The 23,762-nt window shown below is 27.4% G+C and overlaps 1 protein-coding gene across 1 annotated transcript; it reads left to right on the top strand.

Moving 5' to 3' along the window:
• Window positions 1-975: 975 nt before the first annotated feature.
• On the top strand, window positions 976-2,966 carry LOC137826650 (protein NUCLEAR FUSION DEFECTIVE 4). Its single transcript, XM_068632716.1, has 2 exons — window positions 976-2,242; window positions 2,435-2,966. Exons 1-2 carry the CDS (start codon window positions 1,146-1,148, stop codon window positions 2,862-2,864), a joined length of 1,527 nt encoding a protein of 508 aa, XP_068488817.1. The 5' UTR covers window positions 976-1,145; the 3' UTR covers window positions 2,865-2,966.
• The last annotated feature ends 20,796 nt before the right edge of the window (window positions 2,967-23,762 follow it).

Genomic DNA, 23,762 nt, shown 5'->3' with positions numbered 1-23,762 from the left:
TTTATGACAAATATATATTTTGGATATTTTTTTTTTATATTTTGGAAATTCTTCTTGGAACATACTTTCATTTTAATGTTTTGGGAATTAGTTTCTGGAACACATTTTCATTTTAACGTTTTGGAGTTTTATTAAATATTAAGAAAAGTAAATTTGTGTTTAAAAAAAATATATTTTGATATGTAATCAGAGCCTTTTGAAAATTAATTTATAGAAAACTATTTTTGAATTTTAGAATGCATTTTATTTTCTAAACATTCCTAATATAAAAATGGAAAGAGTGTTTCAAAAATTATTATTCACAATATTAAGAAAATAAAAATCTGTTCACAAAATTATATTTTAGACTGCAAATAGAGTATTTTGAAAGATATTTGAATATCTTTTTCACATTCCAGAATGTAATTCTTTTTGGAGTACATTTTTATTTTCTTGATATTTCAGAGAGTAATTGATATATATATATATATATATATATATATATATATATATATATATATATCAATGTAGATTTAACTACAAAAAATTGTAATAATGTTTTTTGTATTTTTATTTTATTTTATTTCTCAGCATTTATTATTTATCATAAAGTTATAGAGGGAAATAGAAGAAGAAAAAACAAACAAAATATAATCCCTTCAGCTCGCACAAAGAATAAAAACATAAAAATCCACGTTATATAACTTATTATATAAAATATCATATATGATAAAATTTCTCTTTTGCTCCATCGCAAATCATGTAGGTTTGAAATATATTTTGCATAAAAATCTCTGGACAACATATTAACTATTAATAAATGCTCTTAAATTCACATTAATTTAAGAAAGATTTCATTTCTCTCACATAATATTTTCAAGCATAGGTGGTGGTTGATATAAAACCACATATTGCTTGTACAGCCACATTATTCCATTTAATTCCAAAGTATTTTTGTTACCAGAAGGAGCTTCAAGAATTTGTGTATGTTTGATTAAAAAAGTTATTAAAAATCATAAAATCACACCATGTAATATTTTGTTTACATTTATGAGTTCATAAATTCTTTTTTTTTGTTTTGTTTTTCAGCATATAAGAGCAACACAGCATTCGTTGTTGTGAGTTAAGAGGTGTGCAGTTCAAATTTTGTCACCAGCTTCTTCACCATGCCTTCTTCAACTGCCTTTCAATGGCTAGGTCTTGTAGGCATCATTTGGCTCCAAGCCATAAATGGAACAAACACCAATTTCCCTGCTTACTCATCGCAGCTGAAGCAGCTCCTTTCCATCTCCCAGTTTCAGCTCAATAACCTTGCTTTTGCCTCTGATGCTGGCAAGCTTTTTGGCTTTCTTTCTGGCCTGGCTGCTGTTTACTTCCCCCTTTGGCTTGTGCTCATGATTGGTTCAACTCTTGGGCTAATTGGCTATGGTGTACAATATCTCTTCATAACAAACCAGATCTCCTCTCTCTCCTATTGGCATGTCTTCTTTCTTACTGTTTTAGCAGGAAACAGCATTTGTTGGATAAACACTGTCTGCTATGTCATCACAATAAGGAACTTCTCATCTGATCGCCAAGTTGCTGTGGGGATAACAACTAGTTACCAAGGGTTGAGTGCTAAGGTTTATACCAGCATTGTTGATGTTGTTGGAAACAAAAAAAGGGCCATAACATTTCTCTTTCTAAACTCAGTCCTACCCTTGATTGTTGGCCTGATAGCAACTCCTGTGGTTAGAGAAATTGAAGTCATAAGGCCTAAACACATTAGTGTTGGATTTGTTGTTATCTTTGTTATAACAATTGCCTCTGGAATTTATGCTGTGATGAGCAGCTTGGAGTTTGTCTCAAGCAAAATATCTCCTATAGGGAACCTTATTGGTGTTTCAGTGTCCCTTCTCCTGCCTCTATTAGTTCCACTTTCCATGAAGATCGTGGAGTCATGGCACAAAAATACAGAAAAACAAAGAGTCTATAACTTTACTCTGGAGGAAGGTTATGAGAGAACAGATAATGCGGTGAAAGAGGTTGAGGATGTAGGTGTGAGAGAAGAAGTAGGAGCAAAAGTAATGCTGAGAAGAATAGATTTCTGGTTATACTTCTTTGTGTATTTGTTCGGTGCAACACTCGGTTTAGTGTTTTTGAATAACCTGGGGCAAATAGCTGAATCCCGGGGTTACTCTGGAACTTCATCATTGGTGTCTCTATCTTCTTCTTTTGGGTTCTTTGGGCGACTCATGCCATCTATAGTAGATTACTTTTACAGGTAAATTACTCATTTTCTACCTTCTTAGCTATTCCTATCTAACACCAACCAGTGCCTAGTGCATTTACTTTGTAACATAATTCAAATAATGGCTTTAAGTGTGTTAGTTGATCTACATCAATGAAGATCCACCTGCTATTGAATTACCCTCTACTTTAATTGACATTTTATTTCATGGTATGGGGTGTGCAGGGATAGTAAGTGTGGAAGTGCAATATCAAGACCAGCTTCTATGATGGTATTTATGGCTCCAACTGCTGGGGCGTTTTTCTTACTTCTCAACAAAACTCACCTTGCCCTCTACGTTAGCACTGCCATAATTGGAGTGTGTACTGGTGCAATCACTTCAATTGCTGTGTCCATGACCACTGAGTTATTTGGAAACAAGAATTTCTCTGTGAACCATAATGTGGTGGTGGCCAACATTCCTGTGGGGTCCCTTTTCTTTGGCTACTTGGCTGCTATTGTTTACCGTAAGGGAGTGAGTGAAGGTGGAAAATGCATGGGCATGGAATGCTACAGAAACACTTTCATGATTTGGGGTTCCCTTTGTTTCTTTGGCACTTTTTTGGCTTTCATTCTACACGCTAGGACTCGCAAGTTTTACTCACATACACTCTAGGACACATATGGATATGTATACGTTTTTGACACCATCTAATATATACCTGTATATTAATTTCTAGTATCTTTTTTAATAGAGCAATATACCTTTACACCAAAAGCGGTGGTAGAATAGTTACATCGAGAACATGGGAATATTTTATTGTATATAAATGGATGTAAATTTCATTTCATAAATCGCTTTTGTGGGGTTGAATTATGTCTAAAGTCCACTTCGTAATATAGTATCATAGTCATTTAGTCTATCCTAACGAATGTTTGTTGGTCTTATCAGACCACTCACCTATAATACGTTATATCACGCACAAAGCTAGGTATTAAAGAAACTTAAAAGTCTCACTTATCTTATTAAACATTGCATTCTGATAATTTATTTAAGTATCAAATGAATTATTCTTTTTTTAAAATAATTATTCTTACACTTCATAAAAGGATCATTGTTACTTTTTTTATGAGTCATTACTTTTAAAATGATTATACTTACAGTTTATAAAAGGAAATCATGATAATGGTGTAAAAAGAAGAAGAAGAAGAATACCTATATTTGAGAAAGTGTGGAGTGTTTGTAATTTGCTTTATCTTTTATTACATGAGCTTTGCTCAAACGTAAACAAAATCAATGGACACCAAATGCATAAGATAACACGTAGGTACAAAGAAGAGAGATAAATGTACGTATAATAATAAATTATGTGAATAGAAAGAGAGAGAAAATAATAAGAAATGTTATAATTGGACACTAATTAGTGCATTAAATAAGTATGTAGACCCTTTCAATGGTAAGTAATTAAAATTATGGCCAAAATGAAACAAACGCATCAAATAATGAATGGCATATGTTTAGTTGGTTGTGAAGTGCTGTCATCGCTTTGTGATACGAAAGTGACAACAATGGCCTAAATTGTGAAACCGTTTCCAAATTTACTTCTACCACAGAATACCAAACTAGTCTCCATCGTCTTCATCAATCAAACCCTCTCATTTTTTTTATTTAAATAACTTGTTTTTTTTTCTAATTTAATTTAGCTTAAATGGTGAAAAAAATATAATTTTATTTTTTAATTAATTTTAGACTCTTGTAGTTTTATTTAAAATAAATAAATTATATTATATTATTTAATTTTAACTACGATACTTTTAAATTGTATTATCCTATCATTATAGTATGATACAATACCTTAAAATATTTATAATCAAATTAACGCATAGATAAACATTCCAAACTATTTAAAATATATTTTTCAATTATCAAATACTGTCTTAAAATATTGATAAAATTCAGCTTGTAAAAAAATAAAGCTAACTAGCTCTAACTAAATCTTAATTAATAAAAACTAACTAAGACTTACAAAATCTTAATTAATAAAAACTAACTAACACTTACGAAATCTTAATTAATAATTAAACAATCAAGCCGATGCAGCTATTATGGTTTTAAATCGCTGTCTACGAAGATAGCAATGCAGTTTTAGAGGTTTACGTAGCTCTATAGCCATATTTGCAATTTGCTTGCAAACCACAATTTATGCCAAGTATTATGGTTTTCAATAATGATATTCTTATAATCTTTGATTTTTACAATACTCCAATAATATATTTTTGTCAATTGCGAAATCTAATTTATCACGTTATTTTGTCTTAAGGATAAATTATTCACCCAAAATGAGGGTTTATTTTCTACATTTAATCAGTAGTTTTTATCTAAATCTTGTTCTCATGAATATTTAGGGATTTCAATGTGGGTTGGTCCGTCACACATAGGTTCATTATGTGTTTGATCTGTAAAATGTGGGTCGGATTGGTTCGCCTCGTACAAGAAATGCGTGTTCATTTTAGTGGCACGTCCCGTATAAGATGTAGCTCGCGGGTTTGCGGGCTAGTCCGCATAAGGAAAATATTTTTTTTTAAAAAGAAAATTTCATTAATTATAAAAAAATATATTAAAATTAAAATTTTATCCATGTTTCAATTCATTCAATTAAGATAAAAATATGAATTTAAGTTTGAGGTTGTTAGAAGGCTTGATTAAAAATAATTAAAGTTTTGTTTTGCATCTATTTTTCCTTTGTATGTATGTAAATGTATCAGATTATCTTATCAAAATTTTGTTACAAAATATTTTAATCAAGATGATTAATTTGTTAAAGGATATCTTATTGAAATCTCTTCTTTATATTATTTTTTTATTAACAAAATTTAAATACAAGACTTTTCTTAAAACTAGATTCACTTTCACTCTTAATATTAAGTCCTTTAGATGATTAAAATAACATATTTCATTCTTTAATACATTAAATTCATTTTTAAAATAAAATAAATTAAAGGTCACACTGCAATAATGAGTGAGTGAGGTATGATTATTTTTTGGCAGAAAAAATTAAATAATTATTTTTTTATTTATTCGGACCAGCGGGCTAGGGGTTATGCGGAGTGGGCCTAAGTGGATCAACGAGCTAAATTAGTGAGTTTGTCCCACCCTTTTTGGTACCCGCATAGCCCGACCCACATTGTCATCATTATGAATATATTTTTTTATACACAAAAGATAATATTCTCAACCTCAACATACAAGTGTTTTGGGCAAAAAGTTTTTTTAAATTATAGTTACAATAATTTATATTTTCCTTTCAACTACCTCATTTTGTTAAAGTCTTATCAATGAAAAGAAAATTGTGAAAAAATGTATTGCTTTTACACTCTAGGATTTCAACTCAATGCATGGTTACTTTTGTTACTTGATGCTGATAAAAAAAAAAAACTTTTGTTACTTGAGATTCAATTTTTCTTCTTCTTCATATTCATTATAAAAAGAAATATATTTAGTACTGGTAAAAAATCGAATCTAACAAGTAATAATCGCGCTAATTAATCAAAAATATCATATATGCATCACACGTGCAACTATCAAGGCAGAAATGTTCTAGAACTCTTCCTTTTTCTTTGGTGCATGTAATGTCTACCATTAGTGGCTAATTCCTTTATTTTGGGATTGAATTTAATCTTTTCAAACTCTGATGAATCCTGGTAATATTGATATATGATATTTTGTTATTCTTTAATATTGGTATTATCATTTTATGCTTAAAGTTTGAATTTTTATTCATGAACTTGATTCTTGGATCTTGTGCAACTTGAAATTTTATTCATGAACTTCATTCTTTTATTTTGTGCTTAAAGCTTGAATTTTATTCATGAACTTGATTTTTGGATTTAACTGAAAAGTACTACTAGATTAGAATGAAAAGTACTACTAGATTGGAATATATCATCCAGCCTCTTCCTTACTCAATCAAACATGGACCAAAGAGTAACATATTTTCATAATAGGGAAAGATAATGAAAAGATTGTTCATAAACCTCCCCCAATTAGCCACTTATGCAATGTTTTCCCATTAGCTTGAAATCTCATATATGAAGTGCGAAAAAGATGAAAGAAAATAAAAACAAAACATAAAGAAAATAATGTTAGGACACCAATCCATTGAAGACATTCCTCCATGACTTTCATCTCCATTTCTTTTTCATCTTTTTATTTAGATTCTAGCTATGTTATTTAACAGTAGCTATAATTTATTTTGTTGAAGTTAAATGTAATCACCAAACTTTCTTGTATATATTTGATTATATTTATATATAGATTTATATTTCTCTTCTCCATTAATGGTTAATGTGTGTATATTTATTATTTATTGTAGCTTTATGAATATAAATTAATTGAAGTTGTAAGCGATAGAAAAATTCTTATGACTTCTTAACCTAAGATAACACAATAAAAAATTCTTATGAGTTTCAACAGTACATGTTAATTTAATGCATGACAAAATATGTTTTTAAGAAGAAAAAATCTTGAAAAAAAAACTCTCACTTACAAAGTATGTAATTTAAGTTCTCTTTAATTTTAGAAAGAAAATTGTATATATTAATGACAAGTCCATGTATTTTCTCTAATATAAACATGTTAAAATAATCAAATATATTACTATTTAATTGATTAAATAGCTCAGTTCAAAAACATTTTAAAAATTATAAGTGTTCACAGATCAATTAAACATGTCAAGTTCATGGAATGCCTAATCTAATGCATGCTTTAAGGACAATAAGCATATATATATATATATATATATATATATATATATATTAATGAAACCTTGCGTATAAATAATTTTTAATGAAAAAAAGTTAATATTTGTATTGAAAAATGTATTTCTTTTACCGTATTTAATCTGCAAATATGCCTAGCACGAAAAACTCTTGGCCATATTTATTTCGGTCGTCCCGTGTCAAAAGTACTGTGCTTAATGATTACATCAACATTAAATATTATTTTATTTATATGTTTTTTTATTCTTTTTTTCTTATTGAGAGAGAAAAATTCTCCTTATAATAGCACTGCCAAATTTATCATTTAAAATATCTCAAATAATTAATATCTTTTACATGATAATATATATCACAAATTGTTTTTTGATGTATATCACTATAAATAATTAGTTTATACAAATATGACCATGACAATAACATATTGTTTAGAGAAAAAATTGAACTTTTTGCAAATTGCAACCACAAAACTGAATTGTGCAAGGGTTCTATGAGGATGATGAGTGTATTCAGCAGTGCATTTCAAAATGCTTCATCAATCTGATGCACTCCACCCACCAATCAAACCTAATTTGTCCAATCCTAAAGACCTTAATTATTTTATATTTATAGTATTATTTTATATTTACAGATATTCATCATTTTAATTTTCAAACAACAAAAACAAAAGAAAGACACTCTTATTGATTTAACGTTATACTTGTTTATTATTTTTTAATTGTTTATTTTTTATTGAAAAAGTATAACGAAGAAATAATCTTTTACACAAATATTACTTGAGATTTATATAAAAAATTAGATTGTAAACTTTAAAAAAATTAAAAAGTATAAATTTATAATTATTAAAAATATATAATTACCTGAAATTATGATTTAATTTAATAATTAACCATTTTCCTATTTATCATTTTACTACTTTCAACGAATTTTATTGAACACTCTTAATATAATTTTTTTCAACTATCTTTTAAGTTAATTTTATCCAACATGGTTTTAGTGTAAAAAATCCCATTATTAAATAAAAAATAGAAAAACATTTAAATGAAATAGTGTGTATATATGAAACCATATTTGATATCTCTAATAATAAAAGTATTAAAATATTAGAAATAAATAATAATGTTCGAAAATGGTCCCTGTTCATCATTAAAACAGCTAAATACAAAGTCTTAGGTAATAACGTCCAAAATAACTCCTAACCACCTAGAAAGGGATCTCTTGAAGCCACAAATTAAGAAGAAAAATCACCATTTTATTATGTTTTGAAGTATTGTTCTTCTTTCTATTTTAATTTACTTATTTATATATTTTAATTAATTTAAGTGTTTGTATATGAAGGGAAGTAACCTATTGTGTCATCTTATACTTTATTATTGTTGATAAAAAAAAAGTGGCAAGTTAGTGATTGTGTTTGTTCTCTGTGAAGTGAAATAACTTCCAAGAGAAAACTTTTGCCTAAGATTAAGATGTTTATCAGTTTCACAGATTTTAGAGTAAGGCTATTAAAGGGAATAACCACTGCACCTAATCGACATGAATGAAAGTTATATCCTTTTAAGAGTGTAGAAGATACTTGCTTTCAGGCATGAACGTGACCATAACATGCTAATTTATTGTTAATTCCATTCATGACCACACAATAGGACAAGATTCTTCAAGGACCCCTCCCGTTTCAGCATAAAATTGCAAGATGGGCCATAAGGTATTTAAATTTATTAAAATTAGATAATTTCAAATTTCAATTGAAGATCAATAAGGTGATAAGGAGAAACCAAATTTCAAGCTAATATGTGTAAAGAATATTCCAAAACTTAGGTATGAAAAAGAGAGAATGTCTTTTACATTTGTTCAAGTAAAATTTACACCAAGTAACAACATTAAAAAATATATGGAGATATGAGCTAAAGCTTAAATGACTACCAACTTCTTTGACACGACTAGTTTTAACTTTGGCTTAGTTTTTTATCTTATATGATGTGCAATTTTAACCAATGTAGTATAAAAGGATTTACTATGGAGAAAGATAAGTATTGTTGGTGTAAAGAAGGCAAAAGAGTTTAATGCTTCATGTCATGTATTTAATGTTTCTCAATGTAAGAGCTCACAAGACAATGGTGGAAGAAGAAAAAAAAGACAACAAAGAGAGTCTATGACTAAGCACTAGAAATAAACCATCTATTAAGGAGTAAGGTATGTTTTGATCAATTACATCATACACTCTTAATACAGAGTACTTACTTAATCGTTGAATAACCTTTTGTAGGTTAACTCCCAACCAAGCACCAAGAAGAGAATACGTGAAAAAGCTAAGGAGCACAAGGGGAATGAAGGAAGAACAACCGAACACTAAGGAGTGAATATGAAAATGACAAAGGAGGAATGATCGTCACGTCAACAATTGTGCAACCAGTTTCAGATACTATCTAGGTCTCTCTTTATCTATATAAGTACAAAAATATATCTTTAAGACAACACCCAGTTTGAAAGATTTTAATTTTAAGGGTTTTTATGAAAATAAAAAAATTATTTATCATGGAATTAACATATATAAATATATAGTTAATTTATTAAAAAAATTCTAACATATAATACTCTAAAATTTTGTTTTCAAAGTTATGTATAAACTATTTTAAATTTATAAAAAATCAATTTCATTTTTTTATTATATTTTTCTTGTTTATAAGAGCTTGTAAAAGTGTGGATGGTAATCATATTATATTATAACTCCTTCAAGTTTTGTTTCTATAATATTATTTAAAATAACAAAGTCATATAAAGACAACTCCTCTTGCATGAAAGTAGAGAAGTTTGAAGAGGATTTTGTGGCATGTCAAATCCTAATAATTTTTTTTTACTTTGCATCAAATTAAAGTATATGTTCCACCCTAAGAGGAGGCATGAATTAAGAGAATACGTGACCCATTAGCTGCATACTAGTCCTCTAAATATCCTTAGCCAACCACCATGATCACCCCTATAAAAGATGGGACCATAACATTTATTCTTCAAAATGGTTTTCCAATAACAACAATGTACGTGGGGAACAAAACTACCACTCAATCATGATGATTACCATGACTCACCCTGATTTCAATTATGTACCAAGTTGTACTAAAACAAAAGAACGAAGTTGTTTCTGTAATTATCATAAATATAGATTCTTGGAAAGTATAATACATATATGATTTAGAGCTTAGGGATTAGTTTTTTTTAATAATAGTTATGTTATATTATGTTAATTTATACTTTGTCTACAATTTATACTTGTCTATATATAATAATGTATAAGATAAGTATATAGTATAATTTATATTATATGGGTATATTAAATTTTAGAATGTTATTTGTTGTTTTCATGATAAAAATAAAAGGTGAGCTAATTTTTTTAAATAATTATGATAGAGTACGTACATAATATATTTATGTATCAATCTTATGTTATGATGGTTATTTTCATCTAATATAAAAAATACATAAACTATCTCTTTTCTTTATTGAGTTCATGCTTAATGTATTATTCTTATGTCAATACAATTTTAAGTATCTCACGACAGACTTACGAAGAAAAATACACACATGAAAAACATCACTTATATGAATATAATGACTTAACTAATGGACAAAACTAATGAAACGGAATAAGAAACATGTTCTAAACATCAACATAATGGTTTTGTCAATAATTAAAACAAGAAAGAAAACAAGAATCACATCCAAATAGAAATGAGTTTGTACCTCTTGAAGTGTGATGAACATCTCCTTAGAATGAATTGATCTTCTAGCTCTTATACTACTTGATGTGAACCTTAATTGGTTGAAAATGATCTTGATCAACTCAAGAGGTGTTGGAGAAGATAAACTCCATAAAAATAAAGTAATATTGTTTGAGTTCCTCAAAAGTCAATTGATATGCTTATCATTGTTTACACTTCTTTCCTCTCTAAGGCTCTTTGAAAGACTCCAAGTCATTTCTTCAAAATCAATTAAAAACCTACACAAAAACAAGACATAAACACACAAAACTACACCAAAAGTAATGTAATGGTTGGTTGAAAAAGTCCTAATCACTCTCTAAGTATTTACACTCAAATTTTTGGATTTAATACTAAAAGAAATGAAAAAAAATTATGAAAAAGTGGACTGCACTCAATTGACTTAAGAGAGAGAAGTCTAAAAGTTCTCTAAATTTGTTTCAAAGTTCAAATAAAAAAAATATTATCTCTCATGAAGTGAAAGAGGGAACAAATCTAAATGCACTTAAAACTTTAAAATTTTAAAAAACTTATGACAAAACCACAAATAATTCAATAAGACAAACTAAAAATTCAAATCAAGAAAAGACACCAAAATATTACATAAAACTATATGACAAATTGACTCAAAAGTTGCAAGAAAAAGCTTGAAAAAGACACTTGGAAATGAAAATATAAGCAACAATTTTACCCATATGAATCATGCTAAATGTTCTAATGAAGGGTAGCTAAAATATTCACTTTAAAGTACACAGAACTCACAAAATGATTGATACAATTCATGCAATTCCAATGGAAGTCAAGTAGCAAGTATCTTATGCGAATTACTTAAACTTATTCTACTGCATTAGATCATTTAACTGTTTCCTTAATGCCCACATTTTTTTATAAACTAAACATTTGATTGATAAAATGGGTTTCTTAAGCACAACATATGTCGAGCTAGCTTACTATTTTACTGTAATTTTTTTGTTTTTTTTAATTTCTGGGCTTGGGCTTTTGTTTCGATTAATTAGTCCAAGAACAATTAAAGGCTTTTCTTCATACACTTCCAGGATTATTAACTGCAATCCCATACTACAATCGAAAATACTAAATTACCCTCTTGCTACACCATTTCACCGTTGCTTCTGTCATCACCACTGCACTCTTTGGGAGAGGAAGAAAAAGAAGATGTGAGAGAGTAAAATTTTGAGTTTGGTTGGAAACTTGTTCCGGAAATAATTTTATTTTTTTGAAAATTCTGTTATAAATATTATATTCTAAGATTTTTTTTTCTAGAAATTATGTTTAAAAAATTCTAGCAATCTTGTTTTAAAAGATTTCTAGAATCAGATTACCTCTAAAAAGAATAAAATGACTATTTTAAAAATTATTTGCATTTAGAAATTATGGGGATGTAAGAAGATGCAGCAACAATCAGAATGCATGTTTATCATGGAATGTTATGTTTTTAGTTTTTCAAAATACAAAATTACCTCACCATCTCTCTTACCCTTACTATCTTTCATATTATGTAATATCTCATGTTGTGATCTCTTATTTTTATTTGTTTGGTATGTTCACTTCAATTCTTTTTATCAAGTTATTTAAAACAATGTCAAAGTTAACTAATAGTTTTTTATTATTTTATTTATTATTTATCTATAAGAAAAAACTAATATTTTGTCAACCCATTAGAAAGTTATTGGATAATTTAATAGCAAAATAACCAACACGAAAAAATAAAATAAAATGAATACAACATATATCAATATATTAATTGCTTTTTCTTTCAATTAGTCTCATTAATTATACCTTTTGAGAAAAATGAAAAAAAATGTTGTATGTTTGAGAGACTAATATATACAAACTTTGTTTCTATGTAACCCCACCCATCTTTGAATATAATATAGATTCATAACTTTAAAAATATCATAAAAACGAAAATCTAAAAAAATAATTCTAACAAAATATTATATTTTTATTGTAGAATTGTATTTCCTAATTTACTTTATTAATAATTATTATTTCATACAAGAAAAGAGTATTTGATTGTATATATGTTTTCTATAATTTTAAAATAAAATAAAAATTTACTTTGGCAGTATCATTATTTTAACTACACCCCTCTCTTATGTATTTTTTTTCGATATATTTTATATTATGAATAGTTTCTTTTCTAAAGATATATGAATGGTCTATCATAAAACTTAAAAGTAATATATATTAGTAGCTAAAATCTTCTAATAATTTAAATACTAATTTAAAAATTATTTTATAAATTTTTATTAATAATAAAAAAAATTATATACGAATAAATTTTTATTTTCTAAAATAATATATAATTTAGTTAATATATAATAATTAATTATTTTTTAATTCTAAAATTGATTGTTATTTAGTGGTGTGAGATTATGTTAATAGCCATACTTAATATATTTTTTAATAAATAAGATTTCTGCCACATGAAAATATAAAATTATCAAGAAGTGATAGTGATGATTTTAAAAAAAAATTAAATTCGAATTATTTTGTTTAAAAACTATGATTAAAAACTCCTAAATATTTTGTATAATAATACAGTTATAAAAAATATTGGGAGATTGATATAGAAAATGAATTTTGTCAAGTAGATGCCCTAAATTAGTATAAAGAGCCTTCATTTGCAAAATAAAATAAAATGATAGTATGTTTAAAGCTTTAGTTACTTGAACTTTGTTTGGAACATTTAGAAACAATTTTTTATTTAAACAGTTGAAATCTCCCAAACTAGGTTCTAATGGTGGAGTTTTGACAGTGGCACCAGGTTTTAGGAAAGTGGTTGGCACACAGGTTTTCCTCAAAGGGAAGGATTATGACTAAAAGTAATAAACTCATGCAATTGGCTTAGGCTCAGCCTATATATAACTAGTTCCATGAATCACTCACAATTCACATGTGAAGAAACAAATATGATAAGATATCAATGTAAGGACAAAATATATTTTTAGCATTTCAATTTATAGATATTTTTATTTTTAAAGTCTCTAAACAAATGTTCAACTGGTTTAAGTTTTTAAACTTTTATATATTTATATTTTTTTAGTTTCTATTATTAGAGATAATAGTGTAAAATAGTAATTCAATGTTGATTATTTTGACTAAATAATGCCACTTACATAACCTATATAAATACAATTATTGTGCCCACTTAAAATTTATTTATTATTAACTTTGTGTAGACAATCTTTCACATCACATATCAGCAGGTGAAGATGAAAATACCCCCACCTAATATAATAAATGAGATGCATCATTCAAATTTAGGATTACAAAATCAGAAAATTACATAACTTATATGGAATTAGGAAAGTAAATGAAATGAACAAAATTTCATTCAATCCTGTTGTTAATATGCATTGGGAATTCCTCCTTAATTAATAAGAAACCATGACTCATAAATCTTGGTAATTGATTCATTTAATATATTCAATGATGGACATTCCAATGTTTTGAAATAATATTTTTCGAAGATTATGAAGTTCAACCTTGAAAGTTAACTTGAAAATGTGACAAGTATTAATTATCCATTATTTCTTTATGAAGAAGTCTTTATCTCCTTCTCCACATAAAGAAGACTTGTGAAGAAGAGAATTGCAAGTAAGTGAAAAAAAACAACATAGAGAGTAAATGAAATAATTGATACCCACCATAATGTGAAATTAGAAATCATTTATTTCTATTAGAATCTCATGATGGAGGATCACTTATGTTGTAAGGATATGAACGAGCCCTTTTTTTTGCAAAGACAAGCCAGAAGGTAAGAGTGACAAAGCTTGGGAACTTTTGAATAAAAAAGTTGTTGCAATGACTTGAAAGTATATTAATAGAAGTTTGTTTGAGCATGTGCCCACATACATAAATGCTTATGCGTTGTGGTCAAACATTGAATCTATGATTCAAAAGAAAACTCCAAGAAATAAAGCATCTCTTATCAGAAGATTGGTGAAACTCGACTACCAAGATGATCAAAGTATGATGAAGCACTTAAATTCATTCAAGGGTCTTGTCAATCAATTGAGAAAGATAGACATGAAAATTGATGGTTAGTTGCAAACACTTTTGCTACTCAGTTCGTTGCCTGAAAGTTGGGACCAAGTCTAGATGTCACATCATCACCACTTCTTCTTGACTTGTTGATGCAATTGTTGCATCTGCTTCTTGTAACATATCTCCTAAAAGCACATACAAATTTTCCATGATCTTTTATGCTTTCATCACTTCTAGATTCCCCCTCACCACCTTTTAGATTTCACCTTCAGTATGGATCTTACATTGAGGTCATATAATTGCCCAATAGACAATAAATTCTTCTTTAAGTTCGTACCCCTTGAATTGTGTGAATAGTACCTTCATATATTTTTATTTTGGTAGTATCCACTCCAACAATCTCTAAGGAATGATCATTACCCATGAACATGAATCCACTTGAGATAGGTTCATAACTCTAAAACCAATTTCGTTGTGAATCTATATGCCAAGTTGCACATGAATCCACCATCCACCTATCATGTACTTATCTTCTACCATTAGAACTAATTACTGCTTTCGCTTACCAGAATATATCTGTCTTCTGAGGTATTTGCAACACAATCTTGTGAGGTTGATGGTTCAAAATTCTTTCCTCTATTCTTTCTATGCCAACAATTTTCATTTGCATGTTCTCTTTTGCCACAATAGTAGCATTTGAGATGCTTCTTACTTTGAGACTTTGATCTACCATGAGTTTGACTCCCATTAAAGTCATGTTTTGTTGATCTACCTCTCATCATCGTTGAAGCCTCTGCTTGCTTTGAACTTTTCATCCTTTCTACCTTACTTTTTTGCACGGATTCTTCTTCAAGAATAGATCTAGAAACAACCTCAAAGTGTAGGTGTCCATCAATATTATTATTTTTTATATTGATGATGATTTAATCGTACAAATCGGTAAACTTTGAACTAGAAACTCTACACGTTATTTTTCAACTATGTTGAAATTTTTTGCTGAAAGTTGGACAAATAACATATTCAGATTGTTGATATGGTTGTCATTGATGTGGACTCATTCATTCGAATAGTATAAAGTTTCATATAAAGAATATTCTCGTGTGAAATGACTTAACCTCGTACAATTTGATGAGAGTGTCTGGAATCTCCTTTGTAGTAGTATTATTTACAGTGCTAGATAAAACTCCATTTGCATTATCATTAATTTCTTTCAAAAAAAAAATTACTTTGACACCAAAAAAGTAAACTACATTTACTTCACAACCTATTATAATAATATAATAATATTTTAAATTAAAAAATAAATAAAATATTATTAAAATATTATTTTGTTGGGTTGTTAAGTGAGTGTTTTTCATTGTGTGTGGTGTCAAGCTATCATCATCCTTTTTTTCCACATTTGACCTGTGATGTTTATCTGTCTTTCTCCAATTGTATCTCCTTAATTCTCCTTTCTCTTAAACTTGTTTCATCATCAATGAGGCGAAATTGTTCTCATTGAACTTCTCTATCTCATATTTTGTTGTCTGACTTTAAAACCAACTTATACACTTCTCACCATGAATAATACTGTCTACTGGAACAAATACGATAGACCATGAACTTGCACACCACTTAAGTTTCCAGGAAAGAGGGGTGGATCACCAATCAACACATTTTAAATATAAGTTTTTCCTAGCCAACTTTCCTAGACACAGACTTTCACACTACCACACTCTAAATCTAGTAATAACACGAATAATTCTTTTTTTATGTGAAAGATCATACTAACTACAATAACAAAGTATAATTAGATATTTTTATTATGTATAATTATTTAATCTTTTAAATTTGGATGAAATAATTCATTCTTTTACCTATATAAAGTCTTTTAATCTTCTTTTTATTATGTATAATTATTTAATCTTTTAAGTTAGATGAAATAATTCCTTCTTTTACCTATATAAAGTCTTTTAATCTTTCTTCTCTTGGTTTGATCAAATCAAAGTGACAGCATATGTAAGGAACAAAACTTAGATTATCATGATTTATAATGTAATAGAAAAAAATAATTTTAGAATTATAAACCTATTATCTTGTTTAACAACAAATTCAAATTAAAGTATTCATTTTTCTTGCCAATTTTTTTCTAGCTAACTCATGAGTACCAGCTATCATTTCTTATATTGTCTCAAGCATGTAAAATTCGTGACCTTGCTCCTCATATTTGCTATATCTTTTTTACCCCATATTTAATTATTACTATGCCAAAAAAACAGCACAATAACAAAAAAAATTCACAATTTGCAGAAGATTACACAGCCATTTATACTTACAATTTTCTATTTTTAGACTCTCTGATAGAGACATATTTGAGAATATAGTGCTGATTCATAAGAACCAAGAGAAAGAAGGTGGGGTATGATTCATGAATGTTATGTCGTGCTCATTATCGGGAGACTCGTGTGAATTTTGAATTGTGAATATGTTTTTTGTTTTTTTCCCTCTAATATAACCTTTTTCTTGGTTTCTTATCAACTTAGTAAACAATATTTATGAGTGTTTGTTTAAACTAAAATTTATTTATAGATGAATGTTATTTTTTAAAAAATAAAAATTATTTTTGACTATTTTGATATTTAAAAGTTATTATTTAAATTAAAATTTAGAAAAGTAATATAGTTATATAATCACTTTTATGTATTTTAAAATTATAAATATTAAGTTTTACTTTTATATAAAATAATTATCTCACTTAATTCCTTATAAATGTGTACATGATTGTTCAAATCCTAGATCTTACTAACTAATGTAGTGTAAGAAAGAAAGAAAAATTGTGATAAATATTATGAAATATAAAATTGATAATAATAATAATAATATGATGTAGATTAATAAATAAAAACTAAAGACATCAATAAAATATATTTATCACTTAAAGTATATATTAATTTATACTAGCTAAATATTAATTACTTTTTTAAGTTCTATTCTAAAATAATAGAAAAATGTTTCATTATTAAGTTTTCTTTAATAAATAGTCAGCCAAAATGTATAAAGAAAAAATCTTGCATTTTTTAAAACAACAAGGTTTTAGGGAAAAAAACAATTTTATTTAAGATTTAACTAATTCAATAATTAAATACTATTATTTTATTTATATATACTATAGTATATTACTAGTTTATACCAAATTTTAACATGCAAAAGTTACACATGTCAAATTGAATTGATAGACATCTTGATCTAGAAATGAGATATGTCATAATATAGATTAAATTTAAGTTTGAATTTAACACAATATCAAACATTAGTTTAAAACAAAAATAAGGATGGTTTCACAATTATTTAAATAATGTGAAATTTAAAGAAAAATGACAATGAACATTGTAACTGAAACATTTTACTGAGAAAATATTTGTCTCCAATTTGTAACTCAGATGGTGTTGATGCAACAAGCCAAATGGTAATAATGAGTTTTCAATTACAAAGAAGTTCGTCCAGTCATATCTCTTCTTTCTTCTGCCTTATCCTGTCACATTCATGCTAGTTCATATTATTTGTGGGAGTGAAATTCTGATCAGTGACCATATCTCACACTAATAATTAATGCAGAACTGTTAGTGAGTTGGTGGCATATGATATATAAGTGATTGGATGGGTCAAGTATTTTAGTTAGCAAACTTCTGCAAGACATATCTATTCTTGCGAACCACCAGTTACTCTTGGACCACTTCTTTGAATTTGTTCATTCGTGTCCACAACCAACTTCAAAAATAGATGATTGGAATGTGTCATATTCGTCTCAATCGAGTAAATGCATGTGCATTTCTCTATTCCTTTTCACATTTTAGGTTATTGTTACTCATATTTTTTCTCTATACAACAATTAGTTTCTTTCTTTACATTAAAGGTGTATAATTTTTGTGTGATTGTTGAAAATTAGAGTATTTGTTTGAATTTTAGGTAACACTGATTTAAAATGTAAAATTATCATAGGAACAAAGTTGTGACACTGATATAGAAAAATTTAAAGAGAACAGTAAAAAACGACGGTCATTTTTACTGTAAAATGATGGCTTTCTAATCATCTTTGATGTACATGTAGTCTTATGTCCAACAAAGAAGAATATGACTATTTAGCTGCATTATTAAATGCAGATTTATAAGGGCGACTATGGTAAATAGCCGCATTCTTATATGCTTCCGAATGAATTATAAAAGGAAGGTGTAAAAATCTTTGCGCTGCATTTAAAAATGTAGTTATTTACCATAGCCACCCTTATAAATCTTTGCGCTGTATATAAGAATGCGGCTATGGTAAATAAGTGCGATTGTATATAGTTTTTTTTAGTACAATGTTAATTCCCATATAAATTGACATGTTCAATTATAACTCAGTCAGACAAATACATAAATTCAGAGAATCAAATTATATATATTGATAAAAATGTATTACAAACACTAATAATATATCTTTACCTATATTCTTATCTATCTATCTATCTATCTATCTAATTCCTACATTATTCATTAGCTATCCTAGAGTTATAAAAATTTAATAAATATGTGAACCAAAAATGTCTCACATATGCTATGGCTTCCGAAGACATTGGTCGCTCATCCGTGAAGAACTACATGCAAAATAAAGTTCACATAAATTAGTGTTATAAGATACATATATGTTAAAGAATTATAAAAATAATTTACCATCATTGATCCCAATCACTTTTAAGACTTAGTCTTACAATGGTAACAATCTATTGCATAACGTAATAATCACATTCATAGCTTCCTAGTTGTCTATTATACTATAATTCAATAAAAAGTAAAAGTTAATATTGATAAACAATGAAAAGAGAAAGACAAAAATTACAAACCTTTAGTGTTGAGGTGGTTTATTTGAACGTTTAATTCAGCTACTTTTCATAGTAGGTTTGTGGTCATTTTGACCATTTCTTTTTAACATATTGAAATTGTTTATCATAAACTACAATTGAAGTCTAATTACTGAGATTTGTTTAAAATAGATTAATAGTATAACTTTAGGCTGTTTTATAAAGAGTATTAGCTTAAACTTTAATTTAGTTCAAATTGTTAAGTTTTTATTCTATATTTATTTTTTAATTTTAATTAATTTCATAAATTTTATTTATTTATCACTATGAATAAGAAATAATTCGATAATCAATCTCACCCTTACCCCTCTTGAATCTAGCTAGTTGAGAGAGATTTAAAAATTATTTTTAAGAGTTAATTTTATATATACATCATAAAATATAAAACTTTTAAAAAATAAATAGTTATATATTAAATGTGGTAATTAAAACCTAATATAAGTATTTAGCATTTACAATGGTTGATAGTCATTTTATTGATATTTTTTTCAAATTTAATAAGTGAGTTTATCATATTTCTCTTATGAGATCATGTAGATTGACACATTACAATAAAATCATTAAATAGAAACTAATTTTAGAGATAAAAAATAATTAGTTTTTTTTTCTCAGCAAACATAAAAAATAAAAAATAATTAGTTGTCATATTGACTAAATTATATACTATTTTAAAGATTAAAAAATTATTGATATCTAAATTAATTTCTAGTATTAATAACAAATTATTTAGTAGTAGCTAATTAGATACCAGTTTAAAAATTATTTATCAATAATAAAAACTAATTTAGATATTAATAATTTTTAAAATAGTATCTAATTTAGTCATAATAATAATTAATTAAGTAATTTGTTTTTAAACTTGATTTTTATTTAATAATTTTATAGTAGTGACACTTAAAGTTTTAAAGTTTTACCTATCATGCATGTTTTTTACATGAAAGATGCATTAAGAACATGAAAAAATAATACAAAATATTTTCACCAATCATGGGTCCACACCAAACCCATGTCAAGAAAACCTATGTTGTGAGAGCCCAAACTAGTTCCTAAACGAATCATGAGAAACACAATTAGGCATTCTATTAGATCAGACAAATTTTATGTTAGAGTCCAACTACAAATTGACCAAGTTATAATGTTGGATTGTAATACTATGTAGGTAGTAATTTCTAAATAATTTGTATGTTTTCGATCCTTTGAGATTATGTTGGATAGAATGTCTCAAACTTGTTGTATAGGTTGAAACATTCCTCAAATAATTTATTTTATTTTATTTATTATTTGCCGATAAAAGAATCATTTGTTATCTCTCCATAAATCAAAACAAATAATAGTTTTACACAGGTACATATAACATACAACAATTCTTGCCAATAAACATCAACCACAACATGGAAGTTTCCTTAAACCAACTAAAGATGAGTCACATTCCAACCATTTGTTTCAACTGTTAGCAACTGTGATCTCAAAAGCCAAGATGACATCTATCAACTCTACATTTAAGCTAATTTAATCACAAAAATGGAAAAAAAATGTCTAAGATAATCTCCAACATTGCCTCTAAAACTACCATTACAAGCAGTCAAACTAGGAGCACCAAGCAACACCATTTACATAACACTTGGCATTTTCCAAAACACTAGCACCACATAGGTAGCTTTCCTTGCATGATTGTGATTGACAAAGGACTTAAGAATCACTAACTAAAAAACACAATTAGCCATGACATTGTTACCCATTAAGTTGTAGATGTGAATTAGCATGGTGAGACAAGAACTGAAGTTTAACTGGTTACCATGCTTACAAGCATTCCTCAACCCATATGATATTAAGAACAATCACTTTTTTGACATCTAACATTTGTGAACTACAATCATCTCAAGGAAACATAAGAAATTTGCAAAATTAAAAATACCCTTTCTTTTCATGTGATTCCGAAATAAATAAAAAATCTAAATCTCAATAAAATTTTGTAATATAAAGCATGCATGACTTAGGTTGATTTTCAAATGACACACATTCATTGTATTCAATTTTTATATTCTTCATATACAATTTAATTTATAAATTTTTAGAATTGAAACAGAAATAATACGCAAACACAAATTGAAAATGAAAATAATTGGCAATGAAGTAAATTCACATATTCAAATTCAACATCCATACAATTTTAATTATACTAGTTCTTTAAATATTTAAATTTAAGTTTGAACAATTAACATTAAAACATAAATACTAATCAAATCAAAATATCATTCAATCTAATTCATATCTAAAGATTCAATCAATCCTAATTTGATTTCTAAACTAAAAAGTGTAAATCATTCCCCTACATATTATGAGAATCACATTTATCTTTCACAAATTCTTTGAAGCCTGCCACTGAATGCCACACATCTAAGGATCTAAATGGCTTTCGTCACCAGTCCTTTACAGATGAATTTAACATTTGGCACAATGGTCAAAGATTTTTCTAGGTTGAATGTAATGTTTGATGTGTGGTTATTTCTGTAACCATTCATTAGTGACTAATGTTGCTCTTGGTTGTGCAATTTGTTCTATGTCAAATATTTTTTTTTATCAATAATAAAGATTGAATAACATGAATCATTTAAGGGGTGATCCAACCCTTATACATATCTAAAAAAAAAGAGACAAATTAACTGGTCTTTCAAACTAACAAATAGAGAAACAATATTTCCTACCTATTATTGACCCATCAAACATAGTTAAAAGTTTCATTATGCCATATAATTAAGATGCTCCTCACCATTTTCATTTTCAGCTTCTTTATGTGCCCACCTACATTATTATATCAGAGTCCTGATTTTAGTTTCTTGAATACAAATTAATTCAGCTTCCTCATTTGCCATTAATCTCACATTTAAGGCTTATAAGTATCATAGATCACCTTATTCCTAAACTTCTTCTCGCTATCTCTAACCTCCATGGATTCTAATTCCCTAATAATCTCCACTATCTCCAGAACAAGTTATACATAATTGCTTTCTCAATTCCCATATATCAAATATGTGTGTAGGTTTGAATTGAACTTTTATATCATATATTATTTAAAAGATAAAAAGTACAAGAAAAAGATTAAAATAAATTCCGACTAGGAATTTCCAGTTAAGCAAATCTTACTAATAATTTAATTTGTACTGCTACTTCTCCTACAGGCTTTATTTAAATTGTACGAAAATTTGTGAATAATTAATTCTGTACAAAATATAGTAAATAATTAGTAATGAATTAATTTGTTTTTATCAGAAAAAACTAACATATTATAAATGGATATTTACATACAATCATCTAATAAATTAATTTGTATTTTTACTGCTCAGATAGGTTTTTGTTTAAATTGATGAAAATCAACAAAGCAAGAAAATCAGATACAAAATCTAGTTATGTGTATTAGATACGTCTAAAACAAAACAAAAAATGGCATTAGATGTGTTTTAAATGTAGTATTTTTTTTTATCAGCAAGAAAAAAATAAGTAAATATAAATCATTTCAGGGTGGTCCAACCCTTCTTTTAAAAAGAGAGACCCTACAAATTTACCAAAAGTTGTCAACTCAAAACCAACCGGAGTAGCTAAAGAAAACACCACAGAATCCACCAACTCAAAACTATCAAAGGCTCTTGATAAAATAAAAAAAAAAGTCCACAAATCAAGACACATATCAGGAAAAGAAAAACATGCATAGGCAAATTTAGATGTTAACCCCTCATTTAAAGATGTGTTTATTCTTATGTCTCCTAATCTCACCAATAACTGCAATCCAAACACTTCCCCAAGCAACATTTACAAAGGTTTGAACATTGCACAATTTAAAATGCAAGAAATGTGAAATATAATGATTATGATCAGCTGACGTCACATCAAACCAAGCATAACCAGGATACCAAAACTGTCAACTTCTCGTGATTCACAAACTTTTTTCCATAAAAGCCAAACAATCTTCATTCCTTTCAAACCACAACTTCGAAGAAAAATCCTAAAATTTTCTTCAGCACCAAAGAAGACACCTTATACAAAGAAACATTTTAACAAAATTAATAAAAAAGTCCTCTCTTCCCACGACAAAATTCTACCTTTCTATCTACCGAGTGTACTTTTAATTTAAAATGTACCGTATAATAAAACAAATCCATG

This window comes from Phaseolus vulgaris, chromosome 8 (assembly GCF_000499845.2).
Source record: "Phaseolus vulgaris cultivar G19833 chromosome 8, P. vulgaris v2.0, whole genome shotgun sequence".
Classification (NCBI taxonomy): Eukaryota; Viridiplantae; Streptophyta; class Magnoliopsida; order Fabales; family Fabaceae; genus Phaseolus; species Phaseolus vulgaris.
This window is presented reverse-complemented; position numbering and strand designations above follow the sequence as displayed.

Excerpts from the sequence above, each read along its gene's own strand:
- LOC137826650 (XM_068632716.1), top strand. The coding sequence starts at position 1,146 with ATGCCTTCTTCAACTGCCTTTCAATGGCTAGGTCTTGTAGGCATCATT. Across the intron at positions 2,243-2,434 it reads ATAGTAGATTACTTTTACAG|GGATAGTAAGTGTGGAAGTG; the intron begins GTAAATTACTCA and ends TGGGGTGTGCAG.